Source organism: Megalobrama amblycephala, linkage group LG15, assembly GCF_018812025.1.
Source record: "Megalobrama amblycephala isolate DHTTF-2021 linkage group LG15, ASM1881202v1, whole genome shotgun sequence".
NCBI lineage: Eukaryota > Metazoa > Chordata > Actinopteri > Cypriniformes > Xenocyprididae > Megalobrama > Megalobrama amblycephala.
Genome location: NC_063058.1, coordinates 21,184,998 through 21,205,265, shown reverse-complemented (window position 1 = coordinate 21,205,265; position 20,268 = coordinate 21,184,998). Strand labels below are relative to the sequence as shown.

The 20,268-nt window shown below is 33.3% G+C and overlaps 1 protein-coding gene across 2 annotated transcripts in view; it reads left to right on the top strand.

The window, feature by feature from the left end:
* Positions 1–20,268, top strand: part of dock4 (dedicator of cytokinesis 4) — a 105,916-nt gene that overhangs the window by 74,078 nt on the left and 11,570 nt on the right. For both annotated transcript variants that reach the window (XM_048158748.1, XM_048158749.1), the window contains 20 exons: positions 165–289; positions 1,399–1,533; positions 1,624–1,722; positions 1,807–1,901; positions 1,993–2,068; positions 3,304–3,404; positions 4,519–4,577; positions 4,666–4,814; positions 5,237–5,322; positions 7,358–7,384; positions 7,483–7,578; positions 7,692–7,752; positions 7,929–8,022; positions 9,735–9,883; positions 10,251–10,337; positions 10,736–10,840; positions 12,645–12,786; positions 16,129–16,295; positions 16,416–16,502; positions 16,710–16,886. In XM_048158748.1, coding sequence (XP_048014705.1) covers positions 165–289; positions 1,399–1,533; positions 1,624–1,722; positions 1,807–1,901; positions 1,993–2,068; positions 3,304–3,404; positions 4,519–4,577; positions 4,666–4,814; positions 5,237–5,322; positions 7,358–7,384; positions 7,483–7,578; positions 7,692–7,752; positions 7,929–8,022; positions 9,735–9,883; positions 10,251–10,337; positions 10,736–10,840; positions 12,645–12,786; positions 16,129–16,295; positions 16,416–16,502; positions 16,710–16,886 — 2,117 coding nt within the window. The remainder of the gene's footprint in view (positions 1–164; positions 290–1,398; positions 1,534–1,623; positions 1,723–1,806; positions 1,902–1,992; positions 2,069–3,303; positions 3,405–4,518; positions 4,578–4,665; positions 4,815–5,236; positions 5,323–7,357; positions 7,385–7,482; positions 7,579–7,691; positions 7,753–7,928; positions 8,023–9,734; positions 9,884–10,250; positions 10,338–10,735; positions 10,841–12,644; positions 12,787–16,128; positions 16,296–16,415; positions 16,503–16,709; positions 16,887–20,268) is intronic.

The window sequence follows — 20,268 nt, the reverse complement described above, 5'->3', positions numbered from 1 at the left end:
AAATAATTTTTTTTTTATGGAACAGTTTATTGAACCTTTTGACAAAATTTAAATATATATAAATATATGGTAGATTGTGTACAACAGCTTTTTTTTTTTTTTTTAGCAAAGTTTGGAGTCCTTAGATGCTTAAATCTTATTTATGTGTGTTTGTGTGTTGTCAGAGTCGAGGTGTGTGTTGTTACCTGTAGTTCTGCGTCTGCTGCACACACACCTGCAGGAGCAGAGGGAGCTGGTTCTGTGTGCCAACATCCTCACCAGCATGCTGACACTCAACACACCCGCCACGGTCAGACTCGACCTAAAATTGTATTTCCTTACTGTTCAATTCACTCTCATTTCTGTTTATTAGTTAGTTTCTAGCTCTTGTCCTTTTTTAATTTCTGGTTATCCCCTTTAGAATTGCTGGTGAGATTTGGTACTTATTTTAGTTGCTGATTTTGTATGAAGAAAAAATAAAAAATTATATAATAGAGCTTATTATAATTTATCTGAACATTTGAATTAGTTATCTAAAAATAAGTTTTAGAAAAATTTACAATTTTTACAATATAGTAACCATTTTTAACCTAAAACAGATGTTTCAGATGTTTATTTAATGATCTACCACAATAATATAATGTGACTTTTCTGATTTTATTTATATATATATATATATATATATATATATATATATATATATATATATAGATTAATTACATCAACATATTATAAAATGAATGCAATAAACATTTAAATCAATTGACAGTTCTAGTAAAATTATTAAATAAATACATAATATCACATGATTAATTTAAATGTATATATTTATATATGTTTAGAATTTGAGTTTTGAGATAAATTGAGTTCCCCATTTAATTGGCTGGTTAGATTTCGTACAGAATTTTTTTTTTAAAATGACATTGAATTTGTTCAATTTAAGTCTTATTCCTTCATATAAAAATTATAATTAATTATCTAACTTTGATTTTGATTCCTCAAACTATTTTTTTAACCTGAAACTGATGTTTATTCATTGATTTACTCTGCTAACACGGCAAAATAATGGAACTTTTGTTAGTAAACATTGATATATTGTGATGAATTGTAATTTAATATGCAATAATCATATTACAAAGTTACCGCAAAATGTAAATATTTAAATCGGCCAATAAAATATTATTTTAAAAAATGTAAATGAAAAATGTAATATCATATAATTAATGTTTATTTAATTTTTTAAATATTTAAAAAATAAATGTTTATTCATTTGTATTTATTAAAATAAAATAAAATAAAATAAAATAAAATAATAAAATAAAATAAAATAAAATAAAATAAAATAAAATAAAATAAAAAGATAAAATAAAATAAAATAAAATAAAATAAAATAAAATAAAATAATCATTCTCTCTGTAGGAGTGTGGAGTGTCCGAGGAGGTGAATCTGGTCATGGAGAGTCTGTCTGGAGTCTTACTTAGAACTATACTGGAAGTGACCAACCGGCCTCAGCCTGCTGCCTCCTCTCTGCGCCTGCAGTACCAGGACGTTACAGTGCGTCTGACCTTTTCTAATGACCTTTAATGTTTACTTCAGGGGAAGTATTTCAGCATATTGAATAACACTCAGATGTGTTTGTTTTAGGGTGAATTTGTTGCGTGTTTGCTCGCGCTGCTGCGGCAGCTAAAAGATAAAGAATACCAACAGCTTCTCAGCAGATTTCCCACTAAAGATGAACTAACGGTAAATTCATTTATAACCAGCCTACTCTGCGATAATAGTGATTGCTGTAGTCTAACTGTACGATCTCTTACACTGGTTTCCCAGAGTTTCCTCCTGCAGTTATTCACCGTCTTCAGAATACTTATCCGACAGGATATGTTCCCAAAAGACTGGACTGTCATGCGACTGGTCGCTAATAAGTAAGGGCTTGGAAAACAAACGATTCGTATGTAATCTCATTCAACCATAGAAATGTTTTATTGCTTGACATTTCTGTTTGTTTGTGTTTAGCGTCATTATTACCACCATTTTGTATCTCTCTGATACTCTGCGCAACAACTTCCTTAATGAGAAATTCGACTTCAAGGTAAGATTTTCCATTTTATGGATTCAGTAAGATTTTTAAAAAATAAATGAATACTTAAAGACATAAAGACATGTTACAAAAGCTTTCTGTTTCAAATAAATGCTGTTCTTTCTGTTCAGCAAAGAAAAATATTTATCATGGTTTCCACAAAAATATGAAGCAGCGCAACTGTTTTCAACATTGATACTAATAATAAATGTTTCTTGAGCATCAAATTATCACATTAGAATGATTTCTGAAAGATCATGTGACACTGAAGACTGGAGTAATGATGCTGAAAATTCAGCTTTGATCACAGGAATAAATTACATTTTAAAATATATTAACATAAAACATTTATTTTAAATTGTAATAATAATATTATATATATATATATTAATATATATATTATTACAATTATATATAATATTATAATATAATTTTTTTTTTGTCTGTTTGCATAATAAAAAAAAATAATTGTAATAATATTTCACAATATTACTGTGTTGATTAAAAAAAATGCAGCATAAAAGAACATAAGAGACTTCTTTCAAAAACATTAAAAAATTAACGAACCCAAACGTTAGTGTCACCTGACACGTTTCCCTGGAAATCGAACCCATGACCTGGCTGTTGCTAACAGCAAAAGTTCTCAAATGTAATATTACTACAGTGAATATAATGAAATCTGTGAAACATCTGCACATAATCTTCAAAAAAAAAAACTTTATTAACATGCAGTTGTTTAAATACTACAGATTATTAATTAATTTTCTGCTCTCCAGAGTACTGGAATACCAGAGAAAAATTTGCATATACTATATAAAATGATTGCCTGCCACTTTAAATATTTAATTAATGATGTTAATATATGCAGAAATCTGTGGTAGACTGAAAGCAGTATATCTAAAAGCCACGATCTCACATCTACACTCTAAAAATATATGATCAAGTAACCTACTTTTGACATCTAAATTAAATAAAATATTTAATATAACAGAATCAACCTGAATTCAGTAGGTCACATGAGGAAAAAATTTTTTTTTTTTTTTTTTTTTGAAGGTCAGATGAAGTAGAAATATTTCCTTAGGCTAACTACACATTGCCATTCTTTACAGTATGACATCAAAAATTACTGCATAGGAGAATTCTCTTTTTTCCTTATCTCCTGGTGCATCATGGGAACATGATAAACGTGTGCCTGCAATGCAGATAATCATAGTCAGCGCTTTAATTAGCTGTCTTTTTATCTGTAGGTATGGGAGTCCTATTTTTATCTCTGTATAATATTCATCAACCAGCCTTGCCTCCAACTGGAAATGTTCCCGCCCTCTAAGAGGAAAAAAGTCCTGGAGAAGTGAGACCCCTTCCTGTTCTTTTCCTTTATGTGATCAGAATCCAACAGAGAATGAGATTGAAAGATTTTACGGTGTAAAATAACACATTCTGTGTAATGAGATGCTATTACTAGCAGCTGGTTTAGGGATTTATTGTATATTGGCTAATTTGTTTTGCACTGTACACATTTTGCAAGCTACATCAAGGGAAAACCGTTGTAATATTACCACAATGACCATATCCGAAATCGCATATTCTCTAGAGTAGGTACTTATTTTGAATATTTGTGAACTCTAAAATAAAAAAAAAGTATGTTCTATTATAGTATGAATTAGTGTTGTCAAAAGTACCGTCTTCGATACCAAGTCGGTACTGAAATTTAAAAAAATGTGCCAATACCAGCATTTCACCCTAGAATTTTGAACGCTGTTGAGCAGATTCTTATACGCCTCTGATTGGTCGTTGTGTTCATGCACTCAACAGATACATCTGTGATTGGCTACAGTGAATGGGAGCTTTTGAAAGCAGCCATCTATTAGTGGATAGTGATATATTAGGGATCCGCTGATAGACGCCTGCTTTCAAACGTTCCCGTGTGTATCTGTGTAAGCGTCCGGTGAAGAACGTCAAAGATGTCTATTTACAACATGTTTTTGAAGCGTTGATCATTGTTGTCAATCACAGACGTATCTGTTGAGCGTGTGAACACAGTGGCCAATCAGAGGTGTTTAAGAATCCAGTCAACAGCGCTCAAAATGCTAGGGGGAAATACTGGTATCGTCACATTTTTAAAATTTAAAATAGCGAAGTCAACTCTAGTATGAATGTAATCTGTACGTACTACATTCGCCATGTTGTCATTATCACATGACCTACCAGCGTCAATTCAACGCTTCACTGCCATTCACAAACCCTCTCCCGTGGCCTCATGGGATAGTAAACCGTCCATCAAATGTGCTTTTCAGAAGTAGTAGGTCATCCAGATACTTTTTGCCTGCTCTTTTCTGACATACTTCATTTGTCGCACGCTGTTTTTCGCCTACTATATAGTAGAGAAGTATGCGATTTGGGACGCGGCCAATATCCTTTTCTATAACCACAGATTTGATAATATTATATGTGTGTTTTTAAAGGTACGGTGACATGAGAGTGATGATCGGATGTGAGATTTTCAGCATGTGGCAGCATTTGGGTATGTCCTTCCGTACAAATCAGCATTGAGCTTTAATGGAGTCACATGACTGTTGTGTTTAGGAGCAATATATGGTGTTGTCTTTCAGGTGACTATAAGTTAAATCTCATTCCCACCCTAATTGGCCCGTTCATGGAGGTGACTCTGGTACCACAGATGGATCTGCGGAACGTCCTCATTCCCATTTTTCATGATATGATGGACTGCGAACAGCGACGGAGCGGCAACTTCAAACAGGTGCTGAAATCGCAGCGACATAAACATGTTTCAGCATGCGAGAGCAGCGTGATGTTCATGTCACAGTACATTATGTGCGGGCGTCACAGTAAAACGCTGTGGATGCCAGGAAATCTAGCTTGTTTACTAAGACTGTGACGCTTTTGAATGGAATATAATTTGAAAAGGATTGTCAGCAAGAGTTTGAGCTACTTATGCAGATTTAAAATTAAACTATAAAGGGGCCATGTGATTTACAGTTTTTCAATTGTTATTTCAATTATCTTGCAGAAAGCCCTTCAAAATAATGCTAAAAATTGCAAATGCATGATTTATGATACATGATGGTGTTTTTGGTGCAGGAAACCTTGACTAACATTATAAGTGGACTTAAAAAACATGCTTTAAGAAGGAAAAATAACATTTTTGATTTGTCTTTAAAGGTGGAGGCCAAACTAATAGACAAACTAGAAGGTCTGATGTCAGAGGGCAAAGGAGATGAGACTTACAGAGAGCTCTTTAACAACATGTGAGTCCTAATTCTTTCTTTTTATTTAAAGAAATTAATAATTTTAATTAGCAATAATTAAAAGCATCAAAGACATTTATAATATTACTAAAAAAAATCTATTTCAAATAAATGCTGTTCATCAAAGAATCCTGGGTTTCACAGGAATATTAAGTTTTCAACATTGATAAGTAATTTTTCTTCAGCAGCAAATCAGCATTAGAATGATTTCTGAAGGATCATGTGATACTGAAGATTGGAGTAATGATGCTGAAAATTCAGCGTTGCATCACAGAAATAAATTATATTTTAAAATACAGTTGTGGTCAGAATTATTGGCACCCTTGGTAAATATGATAAAAGATGACTGTAAAAATAAATCTGCATTGTTTATCCTTTTGATCTTTAATTCATAAAATTAGCAAAAATCTAACCTATCATTGAAGGAAAAGAATTGAAAGTGGGGGGAAAGTTACATTATGAAATAAATGTTTATCTACAAAACACGTTGGCCACAATTATTAGCACCCCTAGAAATTTTTATGAGTAAAATATCTCTGAAGTATATTCCCATTCATATTGACAAACGTGAGATTGTCCAGCCATGACTTCCTGTTCCACAGGAGAATAAACATGACGAAACACAAAGGCCAAATTCCCTTAATCATTCATCACAATGAGTAAAACCAAAGAATATAGTTCTGATGTGTAGCAAAAGATTGTTGGGCTTCACAAAATAGAAAGTGGCTGTAAGAAAATAGCTAAAGCATTAAAAATCCCCATTTCCACCATCAGGGCAATAATTAAGAAGTTCCAATTAACTAAAGATGGTACAAATCTGCCTGGAAGAGGACGTGTGTCTAAATTGTCTTAATGCACGGTGAGGAGAAAGTTTGAGTGAACAAAGACTCTCCAAGGATCACAGATGGAGAATTGCAGAGATTAGTTGAGTGTTGAGTTTCAGAAAGCCTAAAAAAAATGATCAAACAGCACCTACATCACCACAAGTTGTTCGGGAGGGTTTCAAGAAAAATCCTCTGCTCTCATCCAGAAACAATCTCCAGCATATTCAGTTGTCAGACAAGACTGGAACTTCAAACGGGACTTCTATGCTAAAAAAAGAGCTTCTTGGCAGCAAACCCACCAGATGGGTTTGGTGCACACATGGATAAAAAGTACCCCATGCCCACGGTTAAATATACTGCTGGATCTTTAATGTTGTGGGCCTATTTTTGTGCTGGAGGTCCTGGACATCTTGTTCAGATACAGGGCATCATGGATCCTATCAAATACCAACAGTTAAAAAAAAATCAAAATCTGAACGCTTCTGCTAGAAATCCAATAATGGGCCATGGTTGGATCTTCCATCAGGACAATGATCCAAAACAAACATCAAATCCAACACAAAAATGTCACTGAGCACAAAATGAAGCTTCTGTCATAAAGGAATGGACTCTGATCTCTTGTCAGGTGTTCTCCAAACTCATCAGGCATTATAGGTGAAGACTCAGGCAAAAGAAGGTTGCAAAAAGTATTGAATAAAAGGGTGCCAATAATTGTGGCCAACGTATTTTGGAGAAAAACATTTATTTCATAAAGTGATTTCCCCCCCACTTTCAATTCTTTTCCTTCAATGAAAGGTTAGATTTTTGCTAATTTTATGAATTAAAGATCAAAAGGATAAACAATGCAGATTTATTTTTACAGTCAACTTTGATCATATTTACCAAGGGTGCCAATAATTCTGACCACAACTGTATATTCAAATACAAAACACTTGTTTTAAATATAAATTAAATAAATATATTTGAAATATTTATAATATTCCACAATTTTAGAGTTTTACCATATTTTTGATCAAATAAATGCAGCTTTAGTGAGCATAAAAGACAAAACATTAAAAAGTCTTACGGACCACAAACGGAAGTGCATAAATAAAATTATGTATTTTATATAAATATAAAATATTACAAAATATGAAAAACTTCAAACTTTAATTTTAAATATATATTTTATTAAAATATACTAAAATATTTTTTTTATTTTTCTGCATTAGAATTCCGTTGTTTGGTCCATATCCGAGGTAAGACCATCATTAAACACTATGTACTATATGCAGTTATTATTTTAAATTAGTTCACTTCCTAGAATATTTCTGAATACTGTATGTTTGTGATTTAGTCTGCTGAAGAAGATCGAGAGAGAGACCTGGAGAGAAAGTGGCGTTTCCCACATCGCTACAGTCACACGGCTAATGGAAAGATTACTAGATTACAGGTAAAGCAGACACTCATGCTCAGACACATCCATACACAGACTGTATACTGTACAGTATAAACACACTCGTGTTTCTTGCATGAGGGTCAGAGATGTTCTTCATCTCTTCACAGGGACTGCATGAAGATCGGAGAGGTTGATGGGAAAACGATGGGATGTACAGTCAACCTTCTGGTTAGTGTGGATATTACTGATGTTTTGTCATTTATTTGTCATGTACTTTACTTGAGGTCAGAAAACATATTTTAACACTGAAATATATGACATATTTTGCCTTTTTGTTTGGTATTTATTGAGATGACCTTCAGAGAAAAAAGGATGTTCTGCTCACTTTGTCCTGTTCTTTTCAGAACTTCTACAAAACTGAGTTGAATAAAGAAGAAATGTACATCCGATATATTCACAAGCTCTATGAGCTGCACCTGAAGGCACAAAATTACACCGGTAATAATCGCTCAATAAATTTGGGTTGATCTGAATCATTTGCATTTGCTTGATTATGTTCATTTTTATACTGTAGCCTACCTCTGATCAAAATATGTGGCAAGTAAATTCTGCAACAATTAATTGTATGTATGTTCATTTTTTTTTTTAAATATAATTTTCTAATAATAATAATTTCTAATAAAAATTATTATTTTCATTTTTTTATGATCTGTAACTTGCATAATAATAATTTCTATTATAAATGATTATTTTTTAAATAAAAATTTCTATTTTTTATGATCTGTGTAACTCTTGCATAATAAAAATAATAGTTTCTATTATAAAAAATGATATTTGTTTAATTTTCAGTCTTTATGATGTGTGCAACTGTGCTGCATAATAACAATATTTTGCATAATTATACTTTTTTTATTTTTCATTTTTTTATGATCCGTGTAACTGTGTTGCATAATAATAATTTGTATTATAAATAATTTTTAAATAATTTTTATCATCTGTGTAACTGTTGCATAATAATAATAACAACTCTATTATAAATTATTATTTTTTAATTTTCAACGTTTTATGATGTGTAACTGTTGCATAATAATAGTAATAATAACAATAATAATAATAATCATAATTTGTATTTCAAATACTTTTTAAATGTAATTTTTTTATGATCTGTGTTACTGTGTTGCATAATAATAATGATAATAATAATAATAATTTATATATTTTTTATTTTCATTTTTATGATCTGTAGAACTGTTTTGCATAATCAAAATAATAGTTCTTTTATAAAAAAATATAATTTTTAAAGTCTTTGATGTGCTGTGCTGCATAATAACAATATTATGTATAATTATAATTATTTTAGTTTTAATTTTTATGATCTGTGTAACTTTTGCATAATAATAATAACAACTCTATTATAAATAATTTTTTAATTTTAAATTTTTTATGATCTGTGTAACTGTTTAATAATAATAATAATAATAATAATAATAATAATCATAATCATAATTTGTATTTTAAATACCTTTTAAATGTGATTTTTTTTATGATCTGTTTAACTATGTGTTGCATAGTCAAGTCAAGTCAAGTCAAATTTATTTATATAGCGCTTTTTACAATTGGTAATTGTTTCAAAGCAGCTTTACATATTAGGAGCACAGAAAAAAGAGAAATGGTTAAAAATAAGCTGTACAAGCAAGCGTGGTAATATGTAACATATACAAGATGGTGCTAAGCCAATGTCGGCTGACTCCCAGGGGTGGAAAAACCCCCCCTAGGAGAAAAACCCAGTGTGCTAGCACTGGGAAAAAAGTCCTAGGAAGGAAAAAACCCCTTGGAAGATATATATAATATATGTAAATGGATATGGAGATCAAAATCTGAATTATACATTTTTTATTATAGAGATTAAAAATAGATTATATATAAATATATGTAAGCGGATACGGAGATTTAAAAATCTGAATTATAGATGCAGCCAGAACTGGATCAGTAGGCCCATTGTCTCCTGGGCTACGTTGTAGTCAGTAGCATAGTAGCATAGTAATAATGATGATATAATTTGTATAATAAATTATTTTTTACTTAGTTAAATTATTTTTAAATTTTCGATTTTTATGATCTGTGTATCAGTGTTGCATAATAATAATAATAATAATAATAATATTTTTTTCAATTTTCAGTTTTTAAAGATGTGTGTAACTGTGTTGCAGAGGCGTCGTACACCCTCCTGCTGTACGACGAGCTGTTGGAGTGGACCGAAAGGCCTCTCCGAGAGTTTCTCACGTACCCCATGCAGAGTGAGTGGCAGAGGAAGGAATGCCTCCATCTCACCATCATACACAACTTTGACAGAGGGAAAGTGAGTCCATCTCTCATTTTAAGATGCACTCCACCCACCATAAAGGCATTCATGTGACTAATAATGCTTAATGTTGAAGGATCTGGGCATCTAAGTAATAATCCATTCACACTGACAGATATTTGCAGTGAGAGTGTGACAGGAAATTCTTTATTTTCAATCACAATTGGCTGATGATCAGCTACTGTGACACAATGTATCTGTGTACAACATAAGAGCTGTTCTTTTGTTCTTACATACTGCCATCTTGTGGCTGAAACTTACAGCTGCAATTACTCCCCACTTTGATAAGAGCTGAACTTATCTATAACTAAAAATATACTTTAATGTATGAAGTGTTATTTAAAAACTGAACTCTTCCTTCCAGTGCTGGGAAAACTGCATCATACTGTGTCGCGAACTGGCCAATCAGTACGAAGCGTATTATGACTACAGGAACCTCAGCAAAATGAGGGTGAGTATTTCCTGTTTACAGACCATTCGTGTATGTATTTATGCATGTAATCATTTTTTAATTTGTATTTGTTAATTTTTTTAATTACTTTATTGTTGTATTTTTTGTTAAGGTGTATTTCTGCAATTCAAACATCCGCTTTATGTTTGCAGTGGCTTTAAACAGCACTTATTTGAACTAGATTGAGTTGTTATTACAGCGTGTTCATTACACTTATGGCCAATTGTTATCCTAATGAGGCGTTTGGCTTTAACTGTTAAACTGAACTTCCCCATTAGTTTTTTGTTTATTCTGTTACACAGTCGATTGCTTCACAGATTGTGGCAGTAATTTGTCATATTAACAGCTGTTTGTGTTACATTGTGCTCAATGGTCTGTTTTATTTGCGTTGTTGATAGATGATGGAAGCTTCGTTTTATGACAAAATAATGAACCAGCAGCGTCTCGAGCCGGAGTTCTTCAGAGTCGGGTTCTACGGCAAGAAGTTCCCCTTCTTTTTAAGGGTACAATTCTTATATATTATATTTATATATATAAACATGTATTATTTATAATCTAATATAAAGGTTCATTATTTTAGGTAAATATTTTGCAGATGTCATTGTCTTGTTTTGAACATGTTTTTAAGTTTTTGTTCACCAAAACATTATAATATAATATAATATAATATAATATAATATAATATAATATAATATAATATAATATAATATAATATAATATAACAAAGGTTTATTATTTTAGGTAAATGTATAAGGAATAGTTCACCCCAAAATATTTTTAATAATATAATATAATATAATATAATATAATATAATATAATATAATATAATATAATATAATATAATATAATATAATATAATATAATATAATAGTCTATACTATAATAAAGGTTTATTATTTTAGGTAAATATATAAGGAATAGTTTACCCCAAAATATTTTTAATAATAGTCTATAATAGTCTATAATATAATATAATATAATATAATATAATATAATATAATATAATATAGATTATTTTAGATAAATATATAAGGAATAGTTTACCCCAAAATATTTTTAATAATAGTCTATAATAGTCTATAATATAATATAATATAACAAAGGTTTATTATTTTAGGTAAATGTATAAGGAATAGTTCACCCCAAAATATTTTTAATAATATAATAAATAATATAATATAATATAATATAATATAATATAATATAATATAATATAATATAATATAATATAATATAATAGTCTATACTATAATAAAGGTTTATTATTTTAGGTAAATATATAAGGAATAGTTTACCCCAAAATATTTTTAATAATAGTCTATAATAGTCTATAATAGTCTATAATATAATATAATATAATATAATATAATATAATATAATATAATATAATATAATATAATATAATATAATATAGATTATTTTAGATAAATATATAAGGAATAGTTTACCCCAAAATATTTTTAATAATAGTCTATAATAGTCTATAATATAATATAATATAACAAAGGTTTATTATTTTAGGTAAATGTATAAGGAATAGTTCACCCCAAAATATTTTTAATAATATAATATAATATAATATAATATAATATAATATAATATAATATAATATAATATAATATAATATAATAGTCTATAATATAATAGTCTATACTATAATAAAGGTTTATTATTTTAGGTAAATATATAAGGAATAGTTTACCCCAAAATATTTTTAATAATAGTCTATAATAGTCTATAATAGTCTATAATATAATATAATATAATATAATATAATATAATAATTTAAAGGCTTATTATTGTAGTTAAATATTTTACAGATAGTGTTGTCTTGTTCATCAATTTTTTTTTTTTTGCAGTTTTTAAGCAGTAGTTTATATATTAGCACATTAATATAATATAATATAATATAATATAATATAATATAATATAATATAATATAATATAATAATGAAAGCTTTTTAATTTTGGGGTGAACTATCCCTTTAATATTAAAAAGTTGTAATCTTCATCCTGTAATTCAACATCATGTCCTCCAGGGGGCACTTTTCTTTCAGATCTCACTGTAACTCATCTATAATTTGCTACTTCTTCTTTTTATTGAGAAATTCGGTTTACCAAATGCTTTTCTTTGTATTTTCACACCAGATGCTTTTAATAAGAATGAAGGGGAAAGTGAGAAAAAATTAGGATTGAATTATAAAAGATTTATTCTATTCACATTCAGTCCCTCAAAGAGTCTGTGTTGTGTCTAGTTTCTTCCACTTACCTCATTACTTCTTTCTGTGTGTGTTGCCGCTGAACAGAATAAAGAGTTTGTGTGTCGAGGGAATGATTACGAGCGTCTGGAAGCCTTTCAGCAGCGGATGCTCAGCGAGTTTCCTCACGCTATCGCAATGCAGCATGCCAACCTGCCTGACCAGACCATCCACCAAGCGGACGCACAGTGTATCCTTAAACATATTTTTGTCGATAAAAGTGCCCCTGCTATGCTTTTGGGATATTACATTTGATGTAGTGTGTAATATAGCTGTTAGTGAATGTAAAAGGTCTACAAAGATCAAAGTGTATGATAAACGGAGTTATTGTTTCCCAAAAGAAAGAACCGATTCTGATCTGCCTGAAACGAGTACTCAGTAAATCCGGTCTTACATCCTGCACTAACCTACGTAGGTTTGTAACATATTTGTGTAATGCCACCTATTGTCTTTACTGGCTGCCTGTGTCTACTTTGACCCGTCCTCAAACACTGTTGTTGTAGCTGAGGCCTGGAAGAGTTTGCTTTGTGTGGTCAACATGCCGAGAAGACGCCCTTTTCTGTGCTGTGAAAGACAGACTCAACAGACTGGGCTATCTGACCAATCAGAGCAGAGTAGGCTCTCAGAAAGGAGGGGTTTAGAGAGACTGAATCCTTTATCGAACCATTTCAGACACTGTGAGAGAAGTGGTGATGCTCTAATGTATATAATGAGAAAATGACAATGATTTTTTTTTTCGTTTGATGAATGAAAATTTAGTCAGAATTATCCATGACTATTTTCGTCTGGTTTTAGTCTACGAAAACTGATGACATTTTAGTCTAATGTTAGTCAATGAATTTTATTTTAGTCTCTTTTTAGTAATGCAATTCTATTGAACCCAATCAATATAGTATAGTACTTAGTAGTATAGATGAAACTTAATTTTTTTTTTTTTTAGCCAAACCCATTGTAAACAAGGTTATCTTATTATATTGTTACCTACATTATATAGATAATACCTTATAATGCGAGATGTCTCTTAACCCTTTAAGACCTGAAGGCTTTTTTAGAGTTTTTTTTTTTCTTTTTCTGAGCGACAAACACAAAAGTAAAGACTCGTAACTCCAAAGCTGCAATTTCATTTTATAATTTTTCATTTTTTTATTTGACATGGAATAACTCAGGAAGGCAATAAGATCAGAGAAATTCTTTTTGGTGATGCTCTCCTACATGTGAGCTGCATCTTTTTCAAATTTTGTGGTGATAAAGTGTTATTAATTTTTTCGCAGCTAGATGGCGCCCATGGGCGGTAAATTCCGGTTTAGAGGCACTTCTCAGCAATCGTTAGGAGTTTTTCGAAATAGTTAGATGCATTAAAAAGCTGAGTTTCTAAGTTTTAAGATGATGCCTATTTTGTGTTATTCCATGTTGGAAAACGAACACGGATGGGTCCGGGAACATTGGATACACACTGCATCCCGGAAAGATGAGAGACATGTTTTTAGCCAAGTATGTTAAATCCTTCCATGAGTAATATTTTGTGATCAACGCAATATATTATGTTGATTGGATTAATTTTAATCATAAGAATCTGCTTTAAATAATGATGTGCATTTTCTATGATCTGTGCATTTTTCATTAAGTTATGAGCACGTGAAATCTACATATTTACCTACATATTTGTCCCTTTCTCTATGTCAGAGGAAGTGACGTCGCCTGCAAATGCGCAGTTTGACCTGATGCAGCCCCTGAAGTGAGACACAGGAAACAGAAATACTGCAAAATAATAATAATAACGCGACTAAACGAGACGAAATAACGTTATAACATTTCGTCTCGTCTCGTTTTGGTTAATGAAAATGATGAGACATTTTAACATACTTTTTATTTTGTAAACCACATTTAGTCTCGTTTTATTCCTCAACAATATTGCATTATTCATTTAATTATAGTCATCGTCACATGACCAGCATTTACGTTGCGTCTCGTCTCGTTTTCGTCACGTGATAAAAGTTCGTTGACGACGATATTTAGTCATAATTTTCGTTGACGAATGCAACACTACCTATAATGCCCCTTTTACAAGATGTAATATAAGTCTCTGGTGTCCCCCGAAAGTTTCTGTGAAGTTTAAGCTCAAAATACCCCACAGATCATTTATTATATCTTGTCAAATTTGCCCCTTTTTGGGTATGAGCAAAAACACACCGTTTTTTTTTTTTTGTGTGTGTGTGTGTGTCTCTTTAAATGCAAATGAGCTGCTGCTTCCGGCCACCTTTCCAGAAGAGGGCGGAGCTTTAACAGCTCATGCTTCGGTTGCTTAACAACAACAAAGCAGGAGAATCTCACGCAGCCAAAATGAGGATTGTCAGTAACGGTGTTCAGCCTTACATTGTTCAAACCGGAGTCGGACACTGATGGAGAGACTCAGGAAGAAGTTACACCTTTTAGAAAGCATATGGAGGTTTCTGAACGGTTAGTGGATAAATTTATGTAGTTGCTGTGGAGTTGATTCAACTCATCGACTAGCATGTGCCGTCATGTTAATCTTTTGAGCAAATCCAGTGTTGATTTGATCCTCGTTTGTGAAGCAGTTTGGCATAAAATGACGGCATGTTAACAACACTGTACTACAACAGCTCTTCCTCTTCTCTAAGGCAGCCCAACATGGCCTCACCCCTTTGTTGTGTGTTCTCAGGGGCAGGGTTTATGTAAATTTTAGGGTTTTTGATGTCACCAACCCAGGAAGAAGCTTGTTGTAGTTCCTACCAGCCGTTTGTTGTAGTCTTAAAAAGCGATTTCTGTAAAAAAAAAAAAAAAAAAAAAAAAAAAAATCTCCCTTTGCATTGAACTTTGAGCGTCATAGCTTTGCAGATGTTGTTTATGCTCTAACAGCAACATTTAAAACTTTAAAACATTTTCATTTCATTTTTTCTTTATGAAAGTTACATTAAAACAGTCTTATAAACTACTTTTCCATTTATACAAAACAATATACTTATGATATATAGATTTTTTTTACCTTTGTCCCAGTTTTTCAAATGTTAAAATATGAAAATTGTGTTGTAATTCTTGTGCACATCACTGTCTCTTTATTTTGAAAAAGTTTGTTCGGTAATTAATTGGATTTGTTTATTCAGAACGGTACAGTACAAGTTCACATTTAATTTCCTGAGATTCCCAAATTGCTCCTCAAGGGTTCGTAGATGAGGGCTGGTGTGAGTATAAGGGCAATTAAAGAGTGGAGAAGTGCTAATAGGGCAGCTGTTAGATGTGTAAACTATTGGTCGGCAGCCAGCAATACAGTTCCTAATCAGATGGGTATCTGAACTGAGTTCATGCTGCTCCGTGACCTCTTCTTTTCTCTGCTAATGATCTGATAGTTGAGTGTATCTGTGGCATAAGTTCATGAGTAGCTCAAACTTCTTTTAGAGGAAAGTAGTATTGCTCGATTAAACTTTAGGAGACTTAAGTGTTTTTGTTGTTGTTAAATGACCATCGCATGAAGACTGAATGTACTTTGTAAGTCCCTTAACTGGTCGTGATTCAGATCTGCAGATCTATGCCGTTAGTCCTGTCCCTGAAAACCAGGACGTCCTGCAGAGAGACGGAGTGCCCAACAACATCAAGAGCTTCTACAAAGTCAACCATATTTGGAGGTTTCGCTATGACAGGCCTTTTCACAAGGGCACCAAAGACAAAGAGAATGAGTTTAAGGTGTTGTAGACTTGTCTATCTATCCATCCATCCGTCCAAAGTCTTGGGCACCAAGATGAATCTGGAATGATAACATTTTTGAAAATCTGAAAATCTGATGTTGTTTGTGTTGTGTTGTAGAGCCTGTGGGTTGAACGGACCACACTGACCCTCGCTCAGAGTTTACCTGGCATTTCACGCTGGTTTGAGGTTGAGAAAAGGGAACTGGTGAGTCATAACTTTAAAAAAAAGCAAACATTTCACAAGACACCAACTCTTGATAAATCTTAAACATGGCCAGTCACATACAAGGCAAGGTTTTTCCAAGCGCTTCGGCACTGTCATGAATTTAAAGCTCCCAAGATGGCACGTCCGGCATCAAAACAATTTAAACATAAACAGAGAAATCATAACCCCAGTGTGCTTTCAATACAGGTGGAGATGAGTCCCTTGGAGAACGCCAGTGAGGTGATTGAAAATAAGACGCTGCAGTTGAGAACGCTGATCGCCCAGTGTCAGATGAGGCAGATGCTGAACATCAACCCTCTCACCATGTGCCTGAACGGAGTCATCGACGCCGCTGTCAACGGAGGCCTGGCTCGATACCAGGAGGTATGGGAATGGATGGGGAACAGGGTCAATCTGGTTCTGGTAGATTACAGGTGGACTTTGGGTTGGCATTTTGGATCAAAAAAGTAGAAAGAATGGGAGAAAATAAAGTGGCCCATTGTACAAAGCTGATAAGACCTACAGTATCCACACAGGCTCAAAGCTTGTCGCTTAAGGCCAGAACACACCAAGCCAACGCACTAGTGGCGACGAAAGCAGACTGTGGGGTTGGCTCACGTCGGCAGCGTTTGTATCCAAAGTTGCCCCGACACACCAAACCGACGCTAAACAGCCGACGGCTAAGTAGCACGTCAGTTCTGCACCTGCGCGAGATGAAATGCCTTTCCGAACCAGCAGGTGGCAGTATATGAACAGCCAATCAGAATGATCAGATGGCCCGACGGACCGACGAGCTCCAACGGCGATTCAATATTTCGAATCGGCTGAAAAAAAGCCGACGAGGACCAACTTCAGCCGACGGCGCGGAACACACTGAGAAAACTTAGTCGGCTGACGAAGAAGAACTGCCCGACGGCCGACCGTCGGCTTGGTGTGTTCCTGCCTTTACAAGCTAGAGTTTCAACATAGTTCAACTACTACAGCAATAGGGGCTTTCACACCGGAGAAACCTTTTCATAGTTCCTAGAACCATTGGCTGAGGTACCCGGATTTTCCCGTGTTCGCATTGCAGGAACTAGGAACGATTTTAGTTCTAGAAACTCCTTTTGGGGGAACAAAATTAGCTCCTACTTCAGAGTAGGGTCTAAACCAGCACTATAGGAACTATCAGTGACGTAAGTGTACGTTGATTGGTCAAACACGTCAAACACTGGCACCAAAAGACGTGTAAACATATTTACTTCACGAACATGGAAAACAGTGATTTTGGCATTTAGCTGTCTGCAGGGTTGTGTTCTTTTCTCCGCCCTGATGATATGTAATACTGAAAGTTGTCATAGGAGATTTCGTCTCTTGTTTGCCTTAAATTATGTGTTTACATTCCATCTCCATTATCACGAAACCCACGACGCACAACAAACACATCTCTGATCACAGCGTACTCCATCTACCAGTTTTTGACGTTTGTAAATGCCATGCTTAAAGACGCCACTGTCGGCCGCTTCAGAGTTCCTATTTCCGGTGCGAATGCAACCAGGAACATGGCCCAGGAGAGAAATTAGTTCTTGGGGAACTATCCTGGTGGCTAGTTCCTAGAACTACCTGGTGTGAAAGCCGCTAATGCTACCCTTTGGAACATTTAAATGAACTTAATATATATTGTATAGTTTTATTTTATAAAATGATTGTATAATAGTATGAATATAACTAACTTGACAAGCTAGAGTTTCAACATAGTTCAACTCATAGACTGTAAAAAAAGATGGACGACACACCTTCATTCTCTTCCATTTGTAGTAAGTGAAGTCGCCAGTGTCCCAATATGGCTCTGACATCTCGAGTCTCGAGTCTGCGCAGTAGTGAAGGCGAAGTGGAACCGCGAGATCAAGGTCCCGCCCGCACTCAAGCAGAATTGGTTAATACAGTTTACTGCAGAACAACTCAATATGTCGGTGTGAAATAAACAGTTCTGGAAATGTAGAAATGAAAGTTAAGGCTCAAATCTGGTGCTTTAGTGACTGCTTCACTCAGAGAAGCTTTAAAGGTGCCCTTGATTCAAAAATTGAATTTACCTTGGCATAGTTAAATAACAAGAGTTCAGTACATGGAAATGACATACAGTGAGTCTCAAACTCCATTGTTTCCTCCTTCTTATATAAATCTCATTTGTTTAAAAGACCTCTGAAGAACAGGCGAATCTCAACATAACACCGACTGTTACGTAACAGTCGGGATCATTAATATGTACGCCCCCAATATTTGCATATGCCAGCCCGTGTTCCCAACATTATTAAAGGCATTAGACAAGGGCAGCCAGTATTAACGTCTAGATCTGTGCACAGCTGAATCATCAGACTAGGTAAGCAAGCAATAACAACAGCGAAAAATGGCAGATGGAGCAATAATAACTGACATGATCCATGATATCATGATATTTTTAGTGATATTTGTAAATTGTCTTTCTAAATGTTTTGTTAGCATGTTGCTAATGTACTGTTAAATGTGGTTAAAGTTACCATCGTTTCTTACTGTATTCACGGAGACAAGAGAGCCGTCGCTATTTTCATTTTTAAACACTTGCAGTCTGTATAATTCATAAACACAACTTAATTCTTTATAAATCTCTCCAACAGTGTGTAATGTTAGCTTTAGCCACGGAGCACTATCAAACTCATTCAGAATCAAATGTAAACATTCAAATAAACACTGTACTTACAAGATTAGACATGCTGCATGACGAACACTTTGTAAAGATCCATTTTGAGGGTTATATTAGCTGTTTGAACTTTTTTTATGTTATTTAAGGCAAGCGTGAGCTCCGTGGGCGGAGAGCACGAGCAATTAAAGGGCCAGTAGCCCTGAATCGGCGCATATTTAATGATGCCCCAAAATAGGCAGTTAAAAAAATGAATACAAAAAAATCTATGGGGTATTTTGAGCTGAAACTTCACAGACACATTCAGGGGACACCTTAGACTTATATTACATCTTTTTAAAAAAGTTCTAGGGCACCTTTAAAGAATGAACACTTGAACTTTCATCAGCGTGAAAAAAACTGCTTCAAATGACAGAAACCATCTTTGGAAAAAAAATATTTGACGTAATTTGATTGTTTACATTGTCTCACGTCCCATTACATTACATGGAGAGGACAGGGTTTATGACCTATACTGCATCCAGCCACTTGGGGGCAATCAAGAAGCTTTGGCTTCACTTTTTAGGACTCCTGTGCAGTGTTGGGTTTTCCCGCGGAATTAGGCTATTTTATCACTGTTGCCGTGGGTTGTTTTTCCTATCCGCGGGTTAAAGCGACCCCTAATAACATTATATTTAGCCTCTGGAATGCAGTTTTTACCAGGGGAACCCTGCCAAAAACACGGATTTTACCCCCGGAATGCGATTTTTACATGGGGAGAAATGCGATTGAGCTAGTTTTGAGCTAGTTAGTAGCAATTGGGAGGGTTTTGTTGTGAAAACCTGAGCACGCTTGGTTCAACTACAGAAATGGAAAAAACAAGTTGGTGACATTATAAGCTGCTAATAAAAAGAAGAAGCTACATTGAACCTTAATTGTATGTTATTTTTGCAAACAGAGCAGTGTTTACAATATCTTATAATTTATAGTTGGAAACAAACTGATGAACATTTAATTAAATATTATATTGTATAAATTCCAGAAATTATTGTATAATACTATAACTACTGTAAAATATAGGAATATGTAATTTTCTCTCCCCACTAAAATAAGTCTTTTTAATCAAAGTTA